Source organism: Phlebotomus papatasi, chromosome 3, assembly GCF_024763615.1.
Source record: "Phlebotomus papatasi isolate M1 chromosome 3, Ppap_2.1, whole genome shotgun sequence".
NCBI lineage: Eukaryota > Metazoa > Arthropoda > Insecta > Diptera > Psychodidae > Phlebotomus > Phlebotomus papatasi.
In genome coordinates, this window is record NC_077224.1 from 87,056,846 (window position 1) to 87,073,870 (window position 17,025).

The window sequence follows — 17,025 nt, forward strand, 5'->3', positions numbered from 1 at the left end:
TGGATCAACAAAGAGATATGTGAGTTAGTGGCTAGGAAAAATACATGGTATAAAAAGCATTTAAAAGACAAAAATAACATACAAATTTTGAATGAGTACAAATACTGGAAAACACGTGTAGAACAGTGTAAATCTCAAAGTAAAAAACAATATTTCTATGCAGAATTTAATAAAAATAAAAATAATCCAAAAAAGAATTGGGAGACGATAAATGAACTGATATATGGCGTTAAAAATAAAAAGAAAATGAGTGCAATTTTAAAACAAGCTAGTGAAGAGGAACTTAAATCACACTTAAACTCGTTAAATAAATATTTTGCAAATGTTGGTCAAAATCTAATTAAGAAAATTGACCACAAACCCGTCCCTAAAATAGTAAAACCTAAACAAATATTCTCGTTCGAAACTACAACGGCTAATGATATTTTAAAAATAATAAAAAATTTAAAAAACTCAAGTTCACCTGGGGTTGACGGTCATAAGACAAGTCTATATAAAAACTGTGCTGAAGTGTTAGCTGGTCCGCTTTCGAAGATGGTGAATGACAGTCTGCAGCAAGGGAAAGTCCCAGAAAAATTTAAAACTAGTAAAGTTACTCCCATTTACAAAGGTGGGGACAGCAAGAACATCACGAACTACAGAGCCATCTGTGTACTGCCAGTCATGGCCAAAATCCTTGAAGGAGTTGTAGCCAGGCAACTCACGCATTTTCTTCAAAGGAACAATGTGCTTTCTAACTGTCAGTATGGATTTCGACCATGCTCCTCAACAGAGTCTGCAGTATTCGATCTGGTGTCGAATATCCAGGCAGCCAGGGATGTCGGAGCTTTAGCCATTGCAGTTTTTATCGATATAAGGAAAGCATTTGATGCTGTAGACCATGTATGTCTAATGAGAAGGCTTGCCAAGCATGGTATCCTAGGGACCCCTAGAAACTGGATAAAGGATTACCTGCACCAGAGGACTCAGTTTATCTCACATGGAGAAGCAGCGTCGCAATTGGAATCCTGTAGTGCTGGCGTTCCACAGGGAAGCAGGTTGGGGCCAATATTATTTACGCTGTTTATCAACAACCTCCAGGATGAGAATTTGAGGGCACAAATATACATGTACGCAGATGATATATGTCTTCTGTACGCTGGACATGATACCACACAACTCAAAAGAGACGCCAATGAGGACCTTCAAAAAGTTTTGGAATGGGCGAGAGGACTGAAAATGACAATCAACATTGAAAAAACAAAATTCATGACTTTCGGGATCAAGGATAAATGCCTCCAAATCGTACTGGAAGGGCGAATATTGGAAGAAGTGTCAACATTCAGATATCTCGGCATCATGATAGACAGTAGGCTGGATTTTAAAGACCATATTCAGAACCTCAAACGTCGCCTTTCTGCAATAACTGGAGCGGTCAGAAGGAACAGTGTAGGAATTGGCGAAAAAACGCAAAAAATTATGTATTATGCATTGTGCCACTCAATTATTCTATATGGGATAACAATTTGGGGGGTGTGTGCAAATAAGGACAGTCTAGACCAATTACAAAGAGCACAAAATAAAGCTATAAAAGCCATTTATAATCTAAATAGTCTCACAAGTTCAGACATCCTTTATAAAAAATTAGAGATAAATAATCTAGAACAAACTTTAAAATTAAAACAACTGACACTAATCTTCAAGATCCATAATAAAATTATTCATTCCAATCAAAGTTTAAAAATAGAACCTAATCCTAAAAACACTAGAAAATGTAACACAATAGCCATTTCCAAACCAGTTACAACAAAATATGGATTAAACTCAGTAACATTCTCCGCAGTATCACTTTACAACAAATTTCAAGCAAAACTTCACTTAAATGATCATTTAAATATTAATAATCTTAAAATGTTAATTAATAATAATCTAAAACACTTGTAACTTTTTTTTTTTTCTCTCGATTTCTCATCCGCTACTATTTTTCCGAATTAAATACAAACTCAATTTATTAAGACAACATTTATAATATAGTCCTATGTAAGTACTCTGTATTTTTGGGCATGAATAAATTCAAATTCAAAAATTCAATTCAAAAATCCACCCCAGTTTTGGCCCAAAGAGAATATGGGTTTTAAACGGACACACCTATTCAACAAAATTTAGTTTCTAATGAACATCCTTTGCTGGTTTATGTTCAAATCCTAAATAAATTTCCCTTCCTCCTGAGAGACTCACAAAAAGTTCTATACACTCATAAAGTTGGGGTATTGTGTGATAAAATTGAGGGTTAATGGGGTTAACTTACCTTTGGCACAAATATTAAGAGCATGCTGAGGAAGCAGCAGAAAATCACGGCTAGAGCCACAAATGCAAATGATGCATCCTGCTGCGAGGCAATGACCATGGCAACGGGTGCGGTAATGAGGCACAGGACCACCACGTTGTAGATGCTCATGCCCACGTATCGGGAGTCATTGATCTGCTTCACCTTTATCGACCTCGTCTCATACGCCAAGAACAGCCCGAACACCAGGATCAGGCCTTTGAATCCGTAGATGACACCTTAACGCACAAGCAAATTGCATAAATTGCAAAAGCAGATGATGAGAAAGGACTACAGAATTACATTTCACCATAAACATGGTACAGTAATTAAATCCAAACATCCATCAACACGTTTTGGCCTCTGGCACAGAATTATTTTTTTTTCCTGCACAATTTATGTGGGTGGTCTTTAATTAAGGAATTATTATAGTACCACCACAAGAAGCTTGGTGGCATTTATGAAAGTCAAGACATAAAAGATATAGAATCCTTCTTTATGTACCTTTCAGAATATTAAAATCGCCTTTGGCACAAATCTGAGTTTGCTCTTACAGTAAAGTCTCTGAAAGAAAAATTGAACGTGATTTGACTACTCATTCATTAAGTTGCGAGTATCGCTTGAAAAAAAAATTGCTTGAAATTCAGCAGTAATAAGCAAAAATTTCAGCTGTTTCAGCTAAATTTTTGCTTAGAATTTGGTGCTCAAAGGGTAAGGCCCATACTGGCCTCAAACAGAAGTAGATTTTGATTCTCCAATAGTGTCTTGGATAAAAGGTAAATGGAACTCTATTTGCACAAGAAGTCGTTGAATTTAGTATGAAAATTCGAAATTGAATTTGAATTCTTCGAACTTCAACGACTTTTTGTGCAAATAGAGTTCCATTTACCTTTCATCCAAGACACTATTGGAGAATCAAAATCTACTTGTGATCGGGCTCAATGTGAAGACCGTCGCATTTTGACATTTGAGCACTTTGAAATTCAAACAGAATGTAACTTACGCCATCTTGCGAAAGTATTAAGAAGTAAGAAAGTTTCTTCTTTGGATCTTCAAATTGATTTTCGAATTTTTCAAGATCTACTTCTGTACGGAAAGACTGAGTCTTTAATTAAAAATTTGAAATTTAATAATACACCTTTGGGTAGAAATTTATTTCCAATGAAGAGAAACCTTATGGGAGAGTGGGGCAGTTTACCGAAAGGGCAATTTCATTTCTTTGAAAAGAATTTAATTAAACTAATGTGTTACGAGAATTTTTTTGCGAAGTTTGAGAAAGAAAATGTTCGTTAATTGTATTTGAATACAGAGAATCGTCAATCTGAGCAAGTGACACTCAAATCATCCACTTTTCTCCAGATTAGAGGTAGGAAAAAAATTCTGCCTCTATCCAGGATCGAACTGGAGACCTCTCGTTAACTAGACGAGCGCTCTACCAATTGAGCTTAGGCCTCTGCTTGACTTGCTACACGACGACCTTAACCAATTGCTTTGTGCAGTCCTCATGCAGCAGATATGCTAGATCTTCGAGCTACTCGAACTCCAGAAAAGGATCTCTGCCTTATATTCTTTTTCGCATGGTTTTTATCGATTAATATCGATTTAAATTGGTCTATAAATCTTTATAAAATAATTTGGAAATTGAAAATGGTTCAAGAAGAGGGTATTTAAAAAGAGATCGGGAGTCTTTGTTTTTCTATTTTTTTTTCATTTTAGTTTTTCCCAGTTTGTATTTGGAATCTTTTTCTTCTGTATTTTTTGTTCTTTGTGGAAACTTTGCCTTTGGAAATCTTGTCTTTCATACATTTTGTACAAGTATCGGAAATTTTGTCAGTCATACATTTTGCGTAAATATATTTTATAAATTGAAACAGCACTGACGTAAGACGTATCTTGAAAATCAAGGAGATAAACTCCCTCCGGGTGTGTCAGGGATGGTTATCCTTTCAGTCAGGCTTTGGCAAAAATATATTTTATAACTTCCCAAAAATTTCTCTTTGTCCCAAAGGACGAAACCAAAAACTTCCCAAAATACAGAAAATTTCCCTTTGCCCTAAAAGACTAAACTAAAAACTTTTCAAAACACAGAAAATTTCCCTTTGCCCCAAAGGACGAAATTAAAAACTTCCCAAAACACAGAAAATTTCCCTTTGCCTAAAGGGTCGAAACTAAAAACTTCCCAAAACACAGAAAATTTCCCTTTGCCCCAAGGGGCGAAACTAAAAACTTCCCAAAACACAGAAAATTTCCCTTTGCCCCAAAGTACGAAACTAATAACTTCCCAAAACACAGAAAATTTCCCTTTGTCCCAATTGTGAAATAAAATCTTCCTTTATTTTATTTCAGTACAGCACGACTCCGATAGAGTCAACACATTTGATTCTTGTATATCTGCAATATTCTAAATTATTAATTATTGTAGATACTATTTCACTCGTTAAAAATTTTGTGAAGTTCTTACTTAACAAAATTAGTTTAAAAGTTTGACATTAAACCTAGAATTTTACAGAATTTTCATGGCGTTTACAGTTTATAGGAGTTGACTCTATCGGAGTCATACTGTATTTCAAATTATTAAAAAGCCCCAAAAAAGCCCCATTTTTTCATTGAATTACTTCGCATTGTGATACCTTCACGTATAGTTCGTCCATTAAAGTGAAGTGATCTTATCCACAATAAACTATTTAAATTAAAGGAATATTGTTCCTATTTTTATTAACTAAAAAAATTACAGTGGGACCTCGATAGAGTCAACTCAAGATAGATTCAATCTCCAATAAAGTTAACAGAAGTTTTTTTTTACTCTACGGACTTCGAAGGTCTGGAAAGAATTAGTTGTTTCTATTGAGGTGCCACTGAATTTAGCAAATTGCCGTGTATATTTTCAAATAGTTAATATTCAAGAGAAATTTACAGAACATAATTAGTTTGAATATGCTTAACATTCGTTTAGCAAATAAATTCTAAAAAATAGTTCAGCTGCGTGAAAGTACCTCACGCTCCCCTACTAAATTTTACTTCTGTTTATTATTATTCTTTTTTGTAGAACTGTCTCATAATCCCATTTGCTATTCATAGGAGAAACTGCCCTATCCTCCCCTACACATAGGAAAAAATTCCCAAGTAGCATAATGAAGTCATGATATTGGTGATTTTATCGCATTGTCATGATAATTATTATGCCACCCAGACGTCATACTTTCGTTAGAATTTTTATTGAACCTCGCTTCCTGAACATCTGAAGCATTAACAAAATGTATTCCTAAACTTCCCACATTCTTCTGGCTTAATAGGTTTATATGGTTTATATGATCATAAAAGGCATAAAATTATATCTGAGGATGATTGAGAAGGATATTTATTGCAATTCAGTGACTCAGTGACATTATTTGATCGAGAGAAAAATAGAATGATAATTGCAACTAAACACACTGACAGAAATTTACATTTTACTGACGTAATTCTTACCACGAAATTACTACGGAAGTACTCTGAAGAAAACTTCGAAAAAACCGATATTATTTTTTGGTCAGGCCTGCATCTAAATTTTTTAAAGGTAGTATTGCGGTAAGAGATTGGTCAGAACTCAGTGTTACTCTGAAAAAGTCTTTTGATTTACGTAAGAATAATGTTTTCATGACCTAATTTGAGTGTTCTGGTAAATTTTGCTACTAGCGTTATTTCAGTTCTATCAAATCTTGCTAAAATATTCAAATTTAATCCATTGGATTATATTTTGATAAATTTCCACGAGTTTTTCATTAAAATTCCATATCAATTTTCCACGTAGTTTATCGTGAAATCGTGAGGATAAATTTGGCCAAGGCATTGTAGGTTGAGGGATGTTTGAAGAGAGATTTTTTTTTAGTACATGGAAAGATAATGTATAATTAATTGAATATATACCGAGCCAGATGGAATTATTTTCACTCTCGCAATGTTCGAGTTCTGGGCGTATTCTCACATCATCGTCAGTAGCCACGGGATATTCCAGCGGAAAGGTCTCTAGGCGCCTCTGAAGAGGATCATATAATTGCCATGTAAGCATAATTACGAGGTCCACTGAGAGGAGGCCAGAGACCATTGTATACAGTTTCCATGGTTCCACTTTCTTCTGCTGAGCACCAACGATGAAAATATATACAGAAATGGGCTATTAAAATGCAATTTCTCTCTCAAGGCAATAGACATGGGGAAAAACGGAAAGACAGGTGAAAACTGTACACAGGTAGAACAAAAAATTGAAATGGAAATTAATAAGAGGGGATTTTTTTGCTACAGAAAAGCAATTGATATCCAATTCATTTCATGTTTCTTTAATGTTCCACCTTCGGAAAATCAGTCCACCTTTTAAGTTTGAGGGAAAAAGGAGTGTAGGACGTTGCAGGGATGGAAGAGTTTTTTTTTGTTTCTTTCTCTCCTACCTTTGGATCCGTTTTCGTCTTTGTGGTAAACCGATGGACTCGCCAGACTTTACTGAACATGGCTCCATATGCTAGAGTAAATCCAGCTGCTAAAAGCCACGCTCTTGCCTGGCATACCTGAATGAGATGGAAGAGGAGATTTGAATGGTGGACAGATGATTAAGAGGATGAAATGCATTTGTACCTGAGGATATACGTCCGGACCGACGAAGCGTCCATCAATACCTAGCAAGATCACGGATACCAGGCACGTTATGACGCCAAAGAGCATGATTGTGTTGCAGACAGGATGTGAAGACTGAATCACTCTGAAATTGATGGAAAATTCAACATTGATTAACTTTGTGACTTCATAGGAGCATTACACACAAGGGCTTCCAATTGCATCACATTGGTATCAGAAACGAGAAAATGAGGAGGATTGAGAAAGGTTCTCTAAGTAGTTACCGAAATACTAAGTCGATATCTCTGACCGTTTGGTCTCCATCTGCAAGGTGACAGAATTTTGGGACTGATACAAAAGACATAACATAAGGGAATCCAATTGCATTATCAAAACCGAAAAATCGAGGACAATTGAGAAAGGTGCTCTTAAGTAATATCGACTTTTGAGGGAGTTACTAAAAATCGCAAACTGATATCTCTGGCTTTTAGACCTCTAGCTGCAAGGTGACAGAATTTTGGGACTGATACAAAAGACATTACATACAAGGGCATCCAATTGCATTATATTGGTTTCAAAAACGAAAAATCAAGGAGAATTGAGAAGGATTCTCTAAGTAATATCGACTTTTTAGGGGGTTACCGAAAACATAATGCCGATATCTCTGACCGTTTGGTCTCTAGCTGCATGGTGATATAATTTTGGGACTGATATAAAAGACATTAAATATAAGGGCATCCAATTGCATTACATTGGTATCAAAAACGAAAAATCGAGGAGAATTGAGAAACGTTCTCTATATAATATCGACTTTTTAGGGGGTTACCGAAAATACTAAGTCGATATCTCTGACCGTTTGGTCTCTAGCTGCAAGGTGACAGAATTTTGGGACTGATACAAAATACAATACACACGAGTGCATCCAAAAGACATTGATATAAATGCGGAGAAATTAGGAGAATTCAGCAAACTTCTCTAAAGAGTAATAACGATTTTAGGGGGTTACGGAAAATTATAAGGCAATATCTCTGACCGTTTGGTCTCTAGCTACAAGCTAGATAAACTTTGGGACTGATACAAAAGGGTTCAGAATTTCAAACTCTTTTAAATAAAATAAAATGACGATTGAAGCAGAGTCACAGCTTGAAGAGGGGAGAGTGTCTCGGATTATGAAGAAATGGTGTGTTGTATGAGATAGTCTAAGTTGATGTGTCCCATATTAAAATTTTTCATTCTTCTACCCATTTCATCTCCGTTTTATATCTTTCATTTTTCTTAAGTAGAACAAAAGCATGATTTTCTAAAATTTCAAACAAAATAAAGTAGATTCAAGAATAACTTTATTTTAGGACCAATCCTAACCTCACTTTCTATAACAATCTCCAAGTGCGTTACAAAACACATGCGTTCTAATTCATTTTAAGGTAATCAATAAATATCCTATATCGATTTCACATTGAAAGCTTTCTCAATCTCATGAGTCATGACTAATTCCACAAAGTCTAATTAAATCATAGATTATTGAGGATAATAAGATAATCAATCAATAAGGTCTATAAGACTTGACTATAAGTCTATATTTAGAGCACTTGAGAGCCTTTCTCATCTCTGAAAACCCAAGTCATTTTGAGACATCTCGTTCCCATTGGGGAACTATAAAATATTAAATCATTAAACTCCTACGTGAACGAATAATCCCAACCCAAAGTCATCCCATTGGGATTCACACGAATGGTATTTGGGGAGTTTGGGGCAACATCAAAGTCTTGCAGATGCAATTACTCATGAAGCGTCCCATCCTCAATTTCATTAGAACCATCATGACAAATTGAATAGACAAACACTGGATATGCATTTTGATTCACTTTGTGCCTGTCACCGTGTTAATTTTACCTTCGATGGCTATTCCAAATATTGAAGACAATTAGTGCTAATGCCACAACAATTCCACAACTCGAGATGGTACTCATGCAGACGAACAGAGGCAGGGACACCGTCCTCAGTACTCTCTTCACAATAGTCCTGTCCTGCGGCACCTGAAATTTAATCCGCAAAAGAAAGGTGTATTACACAAAAGCGATTGAAAGTGTAAGTGATTCCAATTTAGAACTCAAGTCAATTGAAATTTCAGTGAAGCCAATTTTCAATTTTTATGTAAATTAATAGAAAAGCATTCCAGCTTTGCGGTATACTCGATCTTCTAACTTCGACACAATGCCCAAAAAATGATTTTGTTTTAGTTTTTTGGGTGTATAAAATTGTTCAGTTAACATTTATAAGCGATCGTTAAATCGACTCGTGGAATATTAGTTGTATGATAAAAGTGTCCCAGGTTCAAATCCTTTTTTTGGTTACCAGGATTTTTTTTGGGATTAAAGGTATTTAAGATTAAAGGTGTATAAGAGGGGCGGCAAAGCGTCCCACTTTTGTAGAATGTTCGAACTCGTGACTTTGACGCTATACCTGTTAAGTACTTCTGAATCATTTACTGTATACGGCTTCTCAACCAATTACCAAAGAGTAATATAATTGAATTCTGAATAAAAATTAGTTATCGCTTATGAATCAGTTCATTTCCGTTTCAGAACCGATTGGACCAAGTTTAGTTTTATCGGGAATTCCAAGACCTTTCCAACAAGCCCAAACATGATACTATTCGGTCGAGAAATACGCTCTCTAAAGCTATTCTAACTTCTGACCTTGAAAAACCCTTATACGGAATGATATCACGGTATTTTCGTATAAGGACGAAATGTTTACCTAGGTAATCTTTAGAGGGAAACGGAGGAGGGTAGGGAGAAATTAAGAGACATACTGGTTCCGTTCAGTATTAACTTTTCGAAGATAAAAAGTTACTCCAAAGCCAAGCCTAACCTATTCGAAAATCTACCGGAGGCCCAAAAAGATGATAGTTCATGTACTCGCCGCTTTAGCGCTGATTGTTCTGCCAATTCGAATTTCGGTATATATGACACTTCAATCGTTTCTAATGTCAACAACAGTGTGCAAACGTTTGCTGCAAAAAGTGAATTTTTTCTGTGGTTTTGTGGAATACCAGGATGGAAGAACATTTGAATTGCTTTTTTATTAAAATAAATGTCCATTTCATGAACTTGCTCACTTTAATGTAACTCGTCGGTTTAAACCGTTTAAACGTTCGAACTTCCAACAGGTTTTTACTTAAGTTCTCTGTGATATACCTTCGAATCGGTAAAGAAAAAACCTCAACCGGAGAAAACTTTCAAATCGGGAAGGTAATAACTGAACGAGAGGATTGGTTCCGGTCAGTAATAACTTTTCGAAAAAAAGCAAATTTACTCCAAAGCTTATTCGAAAGTCTACCAGAAGTCTAAAGTTCACGTACTCGGCGTTTTGCCGCTGATTGTTCTGCCATTTCGAAATTCGGTGTTTTTGATACTTTAATCACCAACAATGTCAACAATAGTGCTGCGAAAAGTGAATTTATTCTGTAGTTCTGTGGAATTTCAAGATGGCCGAACGTTTGAATCGCAGTTTCATTAAAATAAAAATTCTTTTCATGAGGTTGTTCACTTTTGTGAAACTGGTCAGTTTAAACGTTCGAATTTCAAATGAGTTTTTAGGTAAGTTCTCTCTGATATATACGTTCGAATTGGTACACTGGAGAGAAATCCGAAAAAGTTAAATTTTTTCCTCATAACTTTAACAATTTTTAGGTGTAAAAATATATCAACATTTTTAATGTTAATTTTACACCTTTTTAGGGGTAAAATTAACATGATAAAGGGTAACTTTAACCCCTAATATACCTAAAAAGCATAATATTTACACCGATTTTGGATCAATACTGCAGGGTAAAATAAACAATTCCACACTGAGAGAAATCCGAAAAAGTTAAAATAACATTCCGAAAATGTTAATTTTACCCTGCATTATTGATCTGAAATCGGTGTGAATATTATACTTTTTGGGTGTATTAGGGGTTAAAGTTACCCTTTTTCATATTAATTTTACCCTTAAAAAGTGTAAAATTAACATTAAAAAAATGTTGATATATTTTTACACCTAAAAAGTGTTAAAGTTACGTGGAAAAAAAGTTAATCGCACCCCAGTTTTTTCTCAGTGTACAGAGAAAAACTCAATAAGAGAGAGCTCTCAAATCGAGAAGATTATTACTGAACGAGATGATTGTATTCATCCCACATTTCACTCCTTTGTTGACGGTTGGTGTCAAGAATGCCGAAATTTCAAAATGGAAAACCTAGCGTTGAAGAGGTGAATATGATATGAACTTGTACTTTGAATTTTTGGTTCATTTCCGAATAGGTTTGACTAGCTTTGGCTTTGTCTCTTCAAAAGGTTATTTCTGAACAAAGTTAATAATTTAATCATAGTGAGAGCTTTCAGCTGTAGTTCTATTCTCCAGAAGTGTCTCTGCTAAAAATACAATACCCGCTTTCTAGACAAAATGACGTAGGTTTGCTTCGTATTCGGATAGATTTTTTAAAAATGTTTTTGGAAAAATGGCGTTAAAGTTTTCAAAAAATGCTGTTAATGTTCGAATGGATTCAAATTCAATTTGAAATTTTCAAACTTAATTTTCTCATGAATTTGAGAAAATTTATTAAACACCACACCAATAGGCTTTTAACGAGTTACTCAGTTATTATGAAAAGAATTTTAATAGGACAGTGATATTATGAGCATTGTTACTTTATTTTTCCCCATAAGAAAGCGAAAAGTGGTACCTTTTGACATTCAAGGTACTTCGATATTCGAACAGCCACCATGCGGACGAAACGGGAAGTAAAAAACTTCTTTTCTGTGGCTTTCAAAACCGATTTTCGAATAGGGGAGACTGGGGCAAAACTTGTCAAAACGCACATTTAATTCTTTCACGAGCTCTGAGAAAACTTAAACGTTTTATAACGAGTAGATTCTTATAGGAAATTTACTGCTCTACAACATTGCAGAAGACTATTTTCCTCTATCTCAAAAGAAATGTGATTTTCGAATCATTTTCTAAAAGTCGATTTTGTGGAGATTCTCAAAATTGCTGAGGCAAATTTTGTCAGTCTTCGGATAATTTGTGACGTTTTACTCTCGCAAATGTTAAAAATATCAAATAGACATATTTTTATAGGAAATTTAATCCTCTACAACTTTGTCGAAGATAATTCTTCTCTATCTTAAGGAGAAATGTGCTTAAATTGAACTAATTAGTATTGATATTTTCTGTAAGCCAAATATTCCAAAAATAGGGCTCAAAATTTCATTATTTTTTATTTTACATAATCCTTCCTCGAATCCTTTAAAACTTTGTAAGTTTTAAAAGGCTCATGAAGGCTATCTATAATAAAAATTTCATGCCTCAGTCTCTTTTATTTTAGAAAATAGTGAATATTGAAATTTTCGTTTTGACAAATTTGCCCCAGTCTCCCCTATCTTTTGTCTTGGAGATGCTCTGGATTTGAGTTCTTGGATTATCTCTGCTCATTTGGCTGCTACTGCGTTATGTAAATTTCCGAAAACTCGACAGATTCTATAAGGATCTTTGTCATTCTGTGAAGTTCGATCAATAAAAGTTTTTCAATTTAATTCAATTTCGCCCTTTAAAATGGTACACAGAATAACTTCCAGTGCTTTAAAAATTTGCCACTCTTGAATAAGTACAAAAAATTCATATTGGTAAAGGTCAATTGGTGGGTGTTTTTTTTGCCCCAAATGCTATTATTGACAGTAATTTGCCAGAATCGCATTTATAGATTTATTTTGGGGGTTTTGTTTCAGCTTAAGTGGAGTTTGATTGACAAGTAACCACAATTTCTACCCGAAAGCACTTTTAACACTTGTTGGACATATCGAATATGGGGGTGTAATAGCCAAAAGGCACATTTCTTATTTATTTTTATTTTTATTTTTGTTATTGATATCTTTTTATAAAGACTTTTACCTGCGAAATTTATCCTATGAATTTATAACGAGAGATTTGTTAACTATTTTGAGCAATAGTTGCCAAAGAAGTTTCGGTGCAAATCGATAAGTGTTAAGATTGCATGTCCGAACTTCGGAAGGGCCATCAATTTAGTACACACGAAATGGGTTCTGAATCAATAAATACTGTGAGGTTAAATCTTTTAAGTGAAGCATAAACATGATGAGCACGAAGCATTGGGTAACCTTCTGTAATTCGAAAATATAATTTAAAATCACGCAAATTCTTTAGGGTGAACTACCTTAAACGTTTAAACTTCATAGAATTTACCATATAAATTTTTTTAAATTTAGTTTGTTTTCTTTTGAAATGCAAGGGTATTTTATTTATTAAACCTTATTGATTATAATCAAAATCATTTATATAAGAAAATGGTAGAAAATCTTTTAATAGAGAACTCAAAGCACGTTTTTATTAGGAATTTAGCCTAATTTAGCAATTTGGTTTACCATATAAAAATTATAGTAAATTGCTCAACTTCAAAGTTTCTTTGCAAGTTTATTCCATATCACTTGTACAACATTCGTGTTAAAATCTTCCCAATTTGCACCAAAATTAAATTTATAAATTATGCAGTGCAAAATAGAGAAATACCCTAAATTTTGTTAGTTTACTTGAACGAGAAGACACAGACAAGTCTCTGAAAACTTTCTGCACAGGGACAATTTTGCAACTAGGGAAGCTTTTCATGATGTGAAGTCTTGCGAGAAAATGCAAACATTTTGCACTTCTCCCCGACAACGGACTTTTCTATGAGAATTTTTATTTAATTTGCAAGAAATTCTTATCTAATATATTGTATGAAAAAGTCCTTCCAGCAGCGTTGCAAAGAACGCCCCTATGAAAGAACTATTAAGGTGAGAGGTTAAAGGTAAATTTAATCATTTTCCTCTCTTAGTTAGACATCTTTGCCACCATTGGTGTTGCTCAAAGTGGAAAACAAGAACATTCGAGATAGCAAGAGATAGTCGAAAGTAGAGATGGGAGAAAAGCTACTGATAAGCTTGTATGAGTTCATAGAAATTGAGATTCAGAAAGTTTACAAAAAACCGTTTTCATTATTTATTGAAAGAAAAAATCTAATTATAAAAAGTCGGTATATTCCCTTTCAAATGCGGATATTTCGAAATTCGAAAATCCCCACCCATTGCGGTTCGCGCTTAGGATAAGATTTTCCCAGGTGTCTCGGATAAAATACAGAATTTGACGAATGTTTAATTCTGTGTCAAAATATTTTTAAGTCATATGAAGAAGTGTTTTGTTTACAAAATTTTAAGTCTTTAAAGTAATTATGTTGTAAAGCAATAAATTTCAAAATCCAAGTTTTCATTGGAAATTTATTCGAACGAACGAAACTGAACGAGATTCTGAACGAGATTCTGAACGAGATTCTGATTCTGAACGAGAGAAACCACTTTTCTAATCATTTTCCAAAGAATACTTCTGGCAAGAAATTTCTGTTGAACTATTATGAAAAAGTGAAAATGGGGAATTGGGCGAGATGAATTTAACGAAATCTGCCGAAGACTTGCCGAATAAATGTCACTTAAGTGGAGAATAAAGACAAAACAAAAAAAATAGTGGAATTTTGTAGTGTTTTGTATTTTTTTAAACTAAATATATTAGATTCAGTAAAGCTCGACAGAATTTTTATTCTTGAGGATATACATTGCGTTGTGCGTATTATTTTTTTTATCAATATCATTGATATGTATACAACAACAAGCGGCACCAGAAGGCAAAGACGTTTTTTTTCGCCGTAAGACATCAGAAATTGCTTCGATTTTTGTTACTTTTTGCCCCATTCCATTTATTACTTCCCCAACTGGTCATTTTTATTAAAATGATTTCAGGGGAAAAGAATCTTGGGAAAATGCAAAAACGAATCCAGATCATTATAGAAATATTTACCAGTGTATCGATTTTGGAAAATAAATAGGTAAAAATAGATATCTTTTCTAAGGAAATTATTTCAAAAACAGGGCTAAAAATTTCATTTTTGTTTTATTTTCTAATTCTTTGTTGAAATTCTAAAAAACTTGTGACATTGAAGAACGTCAATAGAGGCTATCTATGGAAAAAAATTAAGCCGCTATTACTATCGTTTTTATCTTGGAATATATCGAATTCTGAAATTTTCAAAATTTTGAAATTGTGCCTTTTTGCCCCAGACTCCCCTACATTTTGGCTTCGGGCCCTAAAGCCAAAATCTCGAATGGGTGTAAACACAAGTAGATTTTGATTCTCCAATAGTGTCTTAGATAAAAGTATATGAAACACTAATTACACAAAAAGTCGTTGATGTTCGAAGAATTGAAATTCAATTTCGAATTTTCAAACTAAATTTTCGAACAAGGTGGGGAAAATTTATCAAATATCACACTAAAAAGCTGGCAAAAGAGTTACTCAGTGATTATGGAGTGATTAAATAATGGGACAAGAACAGCAAGCGTAGTTGTTCTGCTTTTTTCATCACAACAATGTGAAGACCGTCACATTTTGACACTTGAGCACTTCGAAATTCGAACAGGATGTACTTCAAGGTATCAAGAAGTCTCTTTTTTGGCTTTTCAAATTGATTTTCGAATTTTTCAAGATCCACTTGTGGATGGTAAGAATGGGTCAAAACTTCTGAAAGCGACGATATTATACGGAGTATAATGTGTAGAATAATTTCCCAACACACAGAAAATTTCCCTTTAAGAATTCGGGATTTTGACTTTCAGGATATTGGTCTTCAGGATTTTGTCGATCGGGATTTCGGTTTTCGAGACTTTGGTTTTCGTAATGTTGGCGGCTTTGAAGGTTATGGCGTTCGGGATATTGGTTTTTCAGGAATTTGACTTTTGGAATTTTGTCGTTCCGGATTTTCGCGTTCAGGATATTGGCTTTCTGGATTTTAGCTTTCGGAATTAGGGCTTTCAGGAATTTTTTCTTACGGATTTTATCGATTGGGATTTTGTCGTTCAAGATTTTGGCTCTCGAGATTTTGGTTTTCGGTATTGTGGTTTTAAAGATTTTGACCGGTACCCGGTGTCAAATTATAACGATAAACGTTAATTATCTTCAGCAGAATGATGAGCATAATTAATGTATATAATTTATCGGTATTTAAAAAAAAAAACATGTAAACAATTTAAAGTTTTTAAAGTATAGAAATAGTTACAGATTGCTCAACGATGGTTCTGTCCTCGAGCAATGGACACGGAAAAAAACATTCATTATCAATAATAAGTAATTAGTAAAACCTTTAAAAACCATTTTCGATTTCTTGAGTAAGATTAGGCTTAGGTAAGGATTTTAAACTGAATTTTCCTTAGGTAAAATCACACAGAGAAAACGTCTTCAAGACTTTTCAATAGGACTTTGGAAAGTCTTCTTTAATTCTGTAATAACTCTCAAAATTAGAGACGTTCAATACATAAACTCCCAGAATTTCAGATAGATCAAAAGGGATTAATCAAACCACATAATTACAATAGCTGTGAATGTGTAAGCATTACAGGTTGAAAAAAAATGGTCCAATTATGCTTCAGGAGGAGAGTCAGCTACTTGAGCTCATAAATATGGAATTAATTGGTGCAAGAGATAGTTAGATAGCAACTTACCTTCTTGCCAACCCATTCCTCCATATTTAGCCATGTAAGATTATCGACTTGGGTGTCATAATATCCCAATTTAACGTATGATCCATTAATCATCTGTTCCACTTGGGTAAGGGCTATTCGGTCACCTTGCGAGCTGAAAGCCACTCGGCCCTAGTTAATGGAAAAAGCACATCATTTGCGATGGGAAATTACTTGGTGAATAAATATTGACAATTTATCATTGAAATTTTATCTCTATCTCATTCCCCAAATGGTTGTAATGGTAAATTACAGAAAATGCTGAACTAATGTACTAAATTGAAAATATTAAATTACAAAAAGCTTTTAGTACTTTACAAAATTTTAGGAGTTATTTCGAAATTAATGGCTCCAGCACACCTTTTAGATCAGGAAAATTTCATGAAATCGAAATTCGAAATTTGAGTCTCTTCCTTTCTCACATGTTTTGCTTATATCTATCTCACTTTTTCGCACTCTTCTTCTTCCTTTAAAAAATCACAACAAATTCGATTTAGTTTAATCAAATTTGGAGAGCGAAAGAATGAGACAGG

At 34.1% G+C, this 17,025-nt stretch overlaps 1 protein-coding gene across 4 annotated transcripts in view; it reads right to left on the reverse strand.

The window, feature by feature from the left end:
• Nucleotides 1-17,025, reverse strand: part of LOC129806204 (gamma-aminobutyric acid type B receptor subunit 1) — a 97,795-nt gene that overhangs the window by 25,648 nt on the left and 55,122 nt on the right. For 2 of the 4 annotated variants that reach the window (XM_055854615.1, XM_055854612.1), the window contains exons 8-13: nucleotides 16,475-16,624; nucleotides 8,786-8,928; nucleotides 6,914-7,037; nucleotides 6,730-6,846; nucleotides 6,212-6,419; nucleotides 2,288-2,544 (exon numbers count right to left, since the gene is read on the reverse strand). In XM_055854615.1, the coding sequence (XP_055710590.1) occupies nucleotides 2,288-2,544; nucleotides 6,212-6,419; nucleotides 6,730-6,846; nucleotides 6,914-7,037; nucleotides 8,786-8,928; nucleotides 16,475-16,624 (999 nt within the window). Of the gene's footprint in view, nucleotides 1-2,287; nucleotides 2,545-6,211; nucleotides 6,423-6,729; nucleotides 6,847-6,913; nucleotides 7,038-8,785; nucleotides 8,929-16,474; nucleotides 16,625-17,025 lie in introns of all 4 variants that reach the window. The other 2 variants (XM_055854614.1, XM_055854611.1) reach the window with 1 other exon arrangement.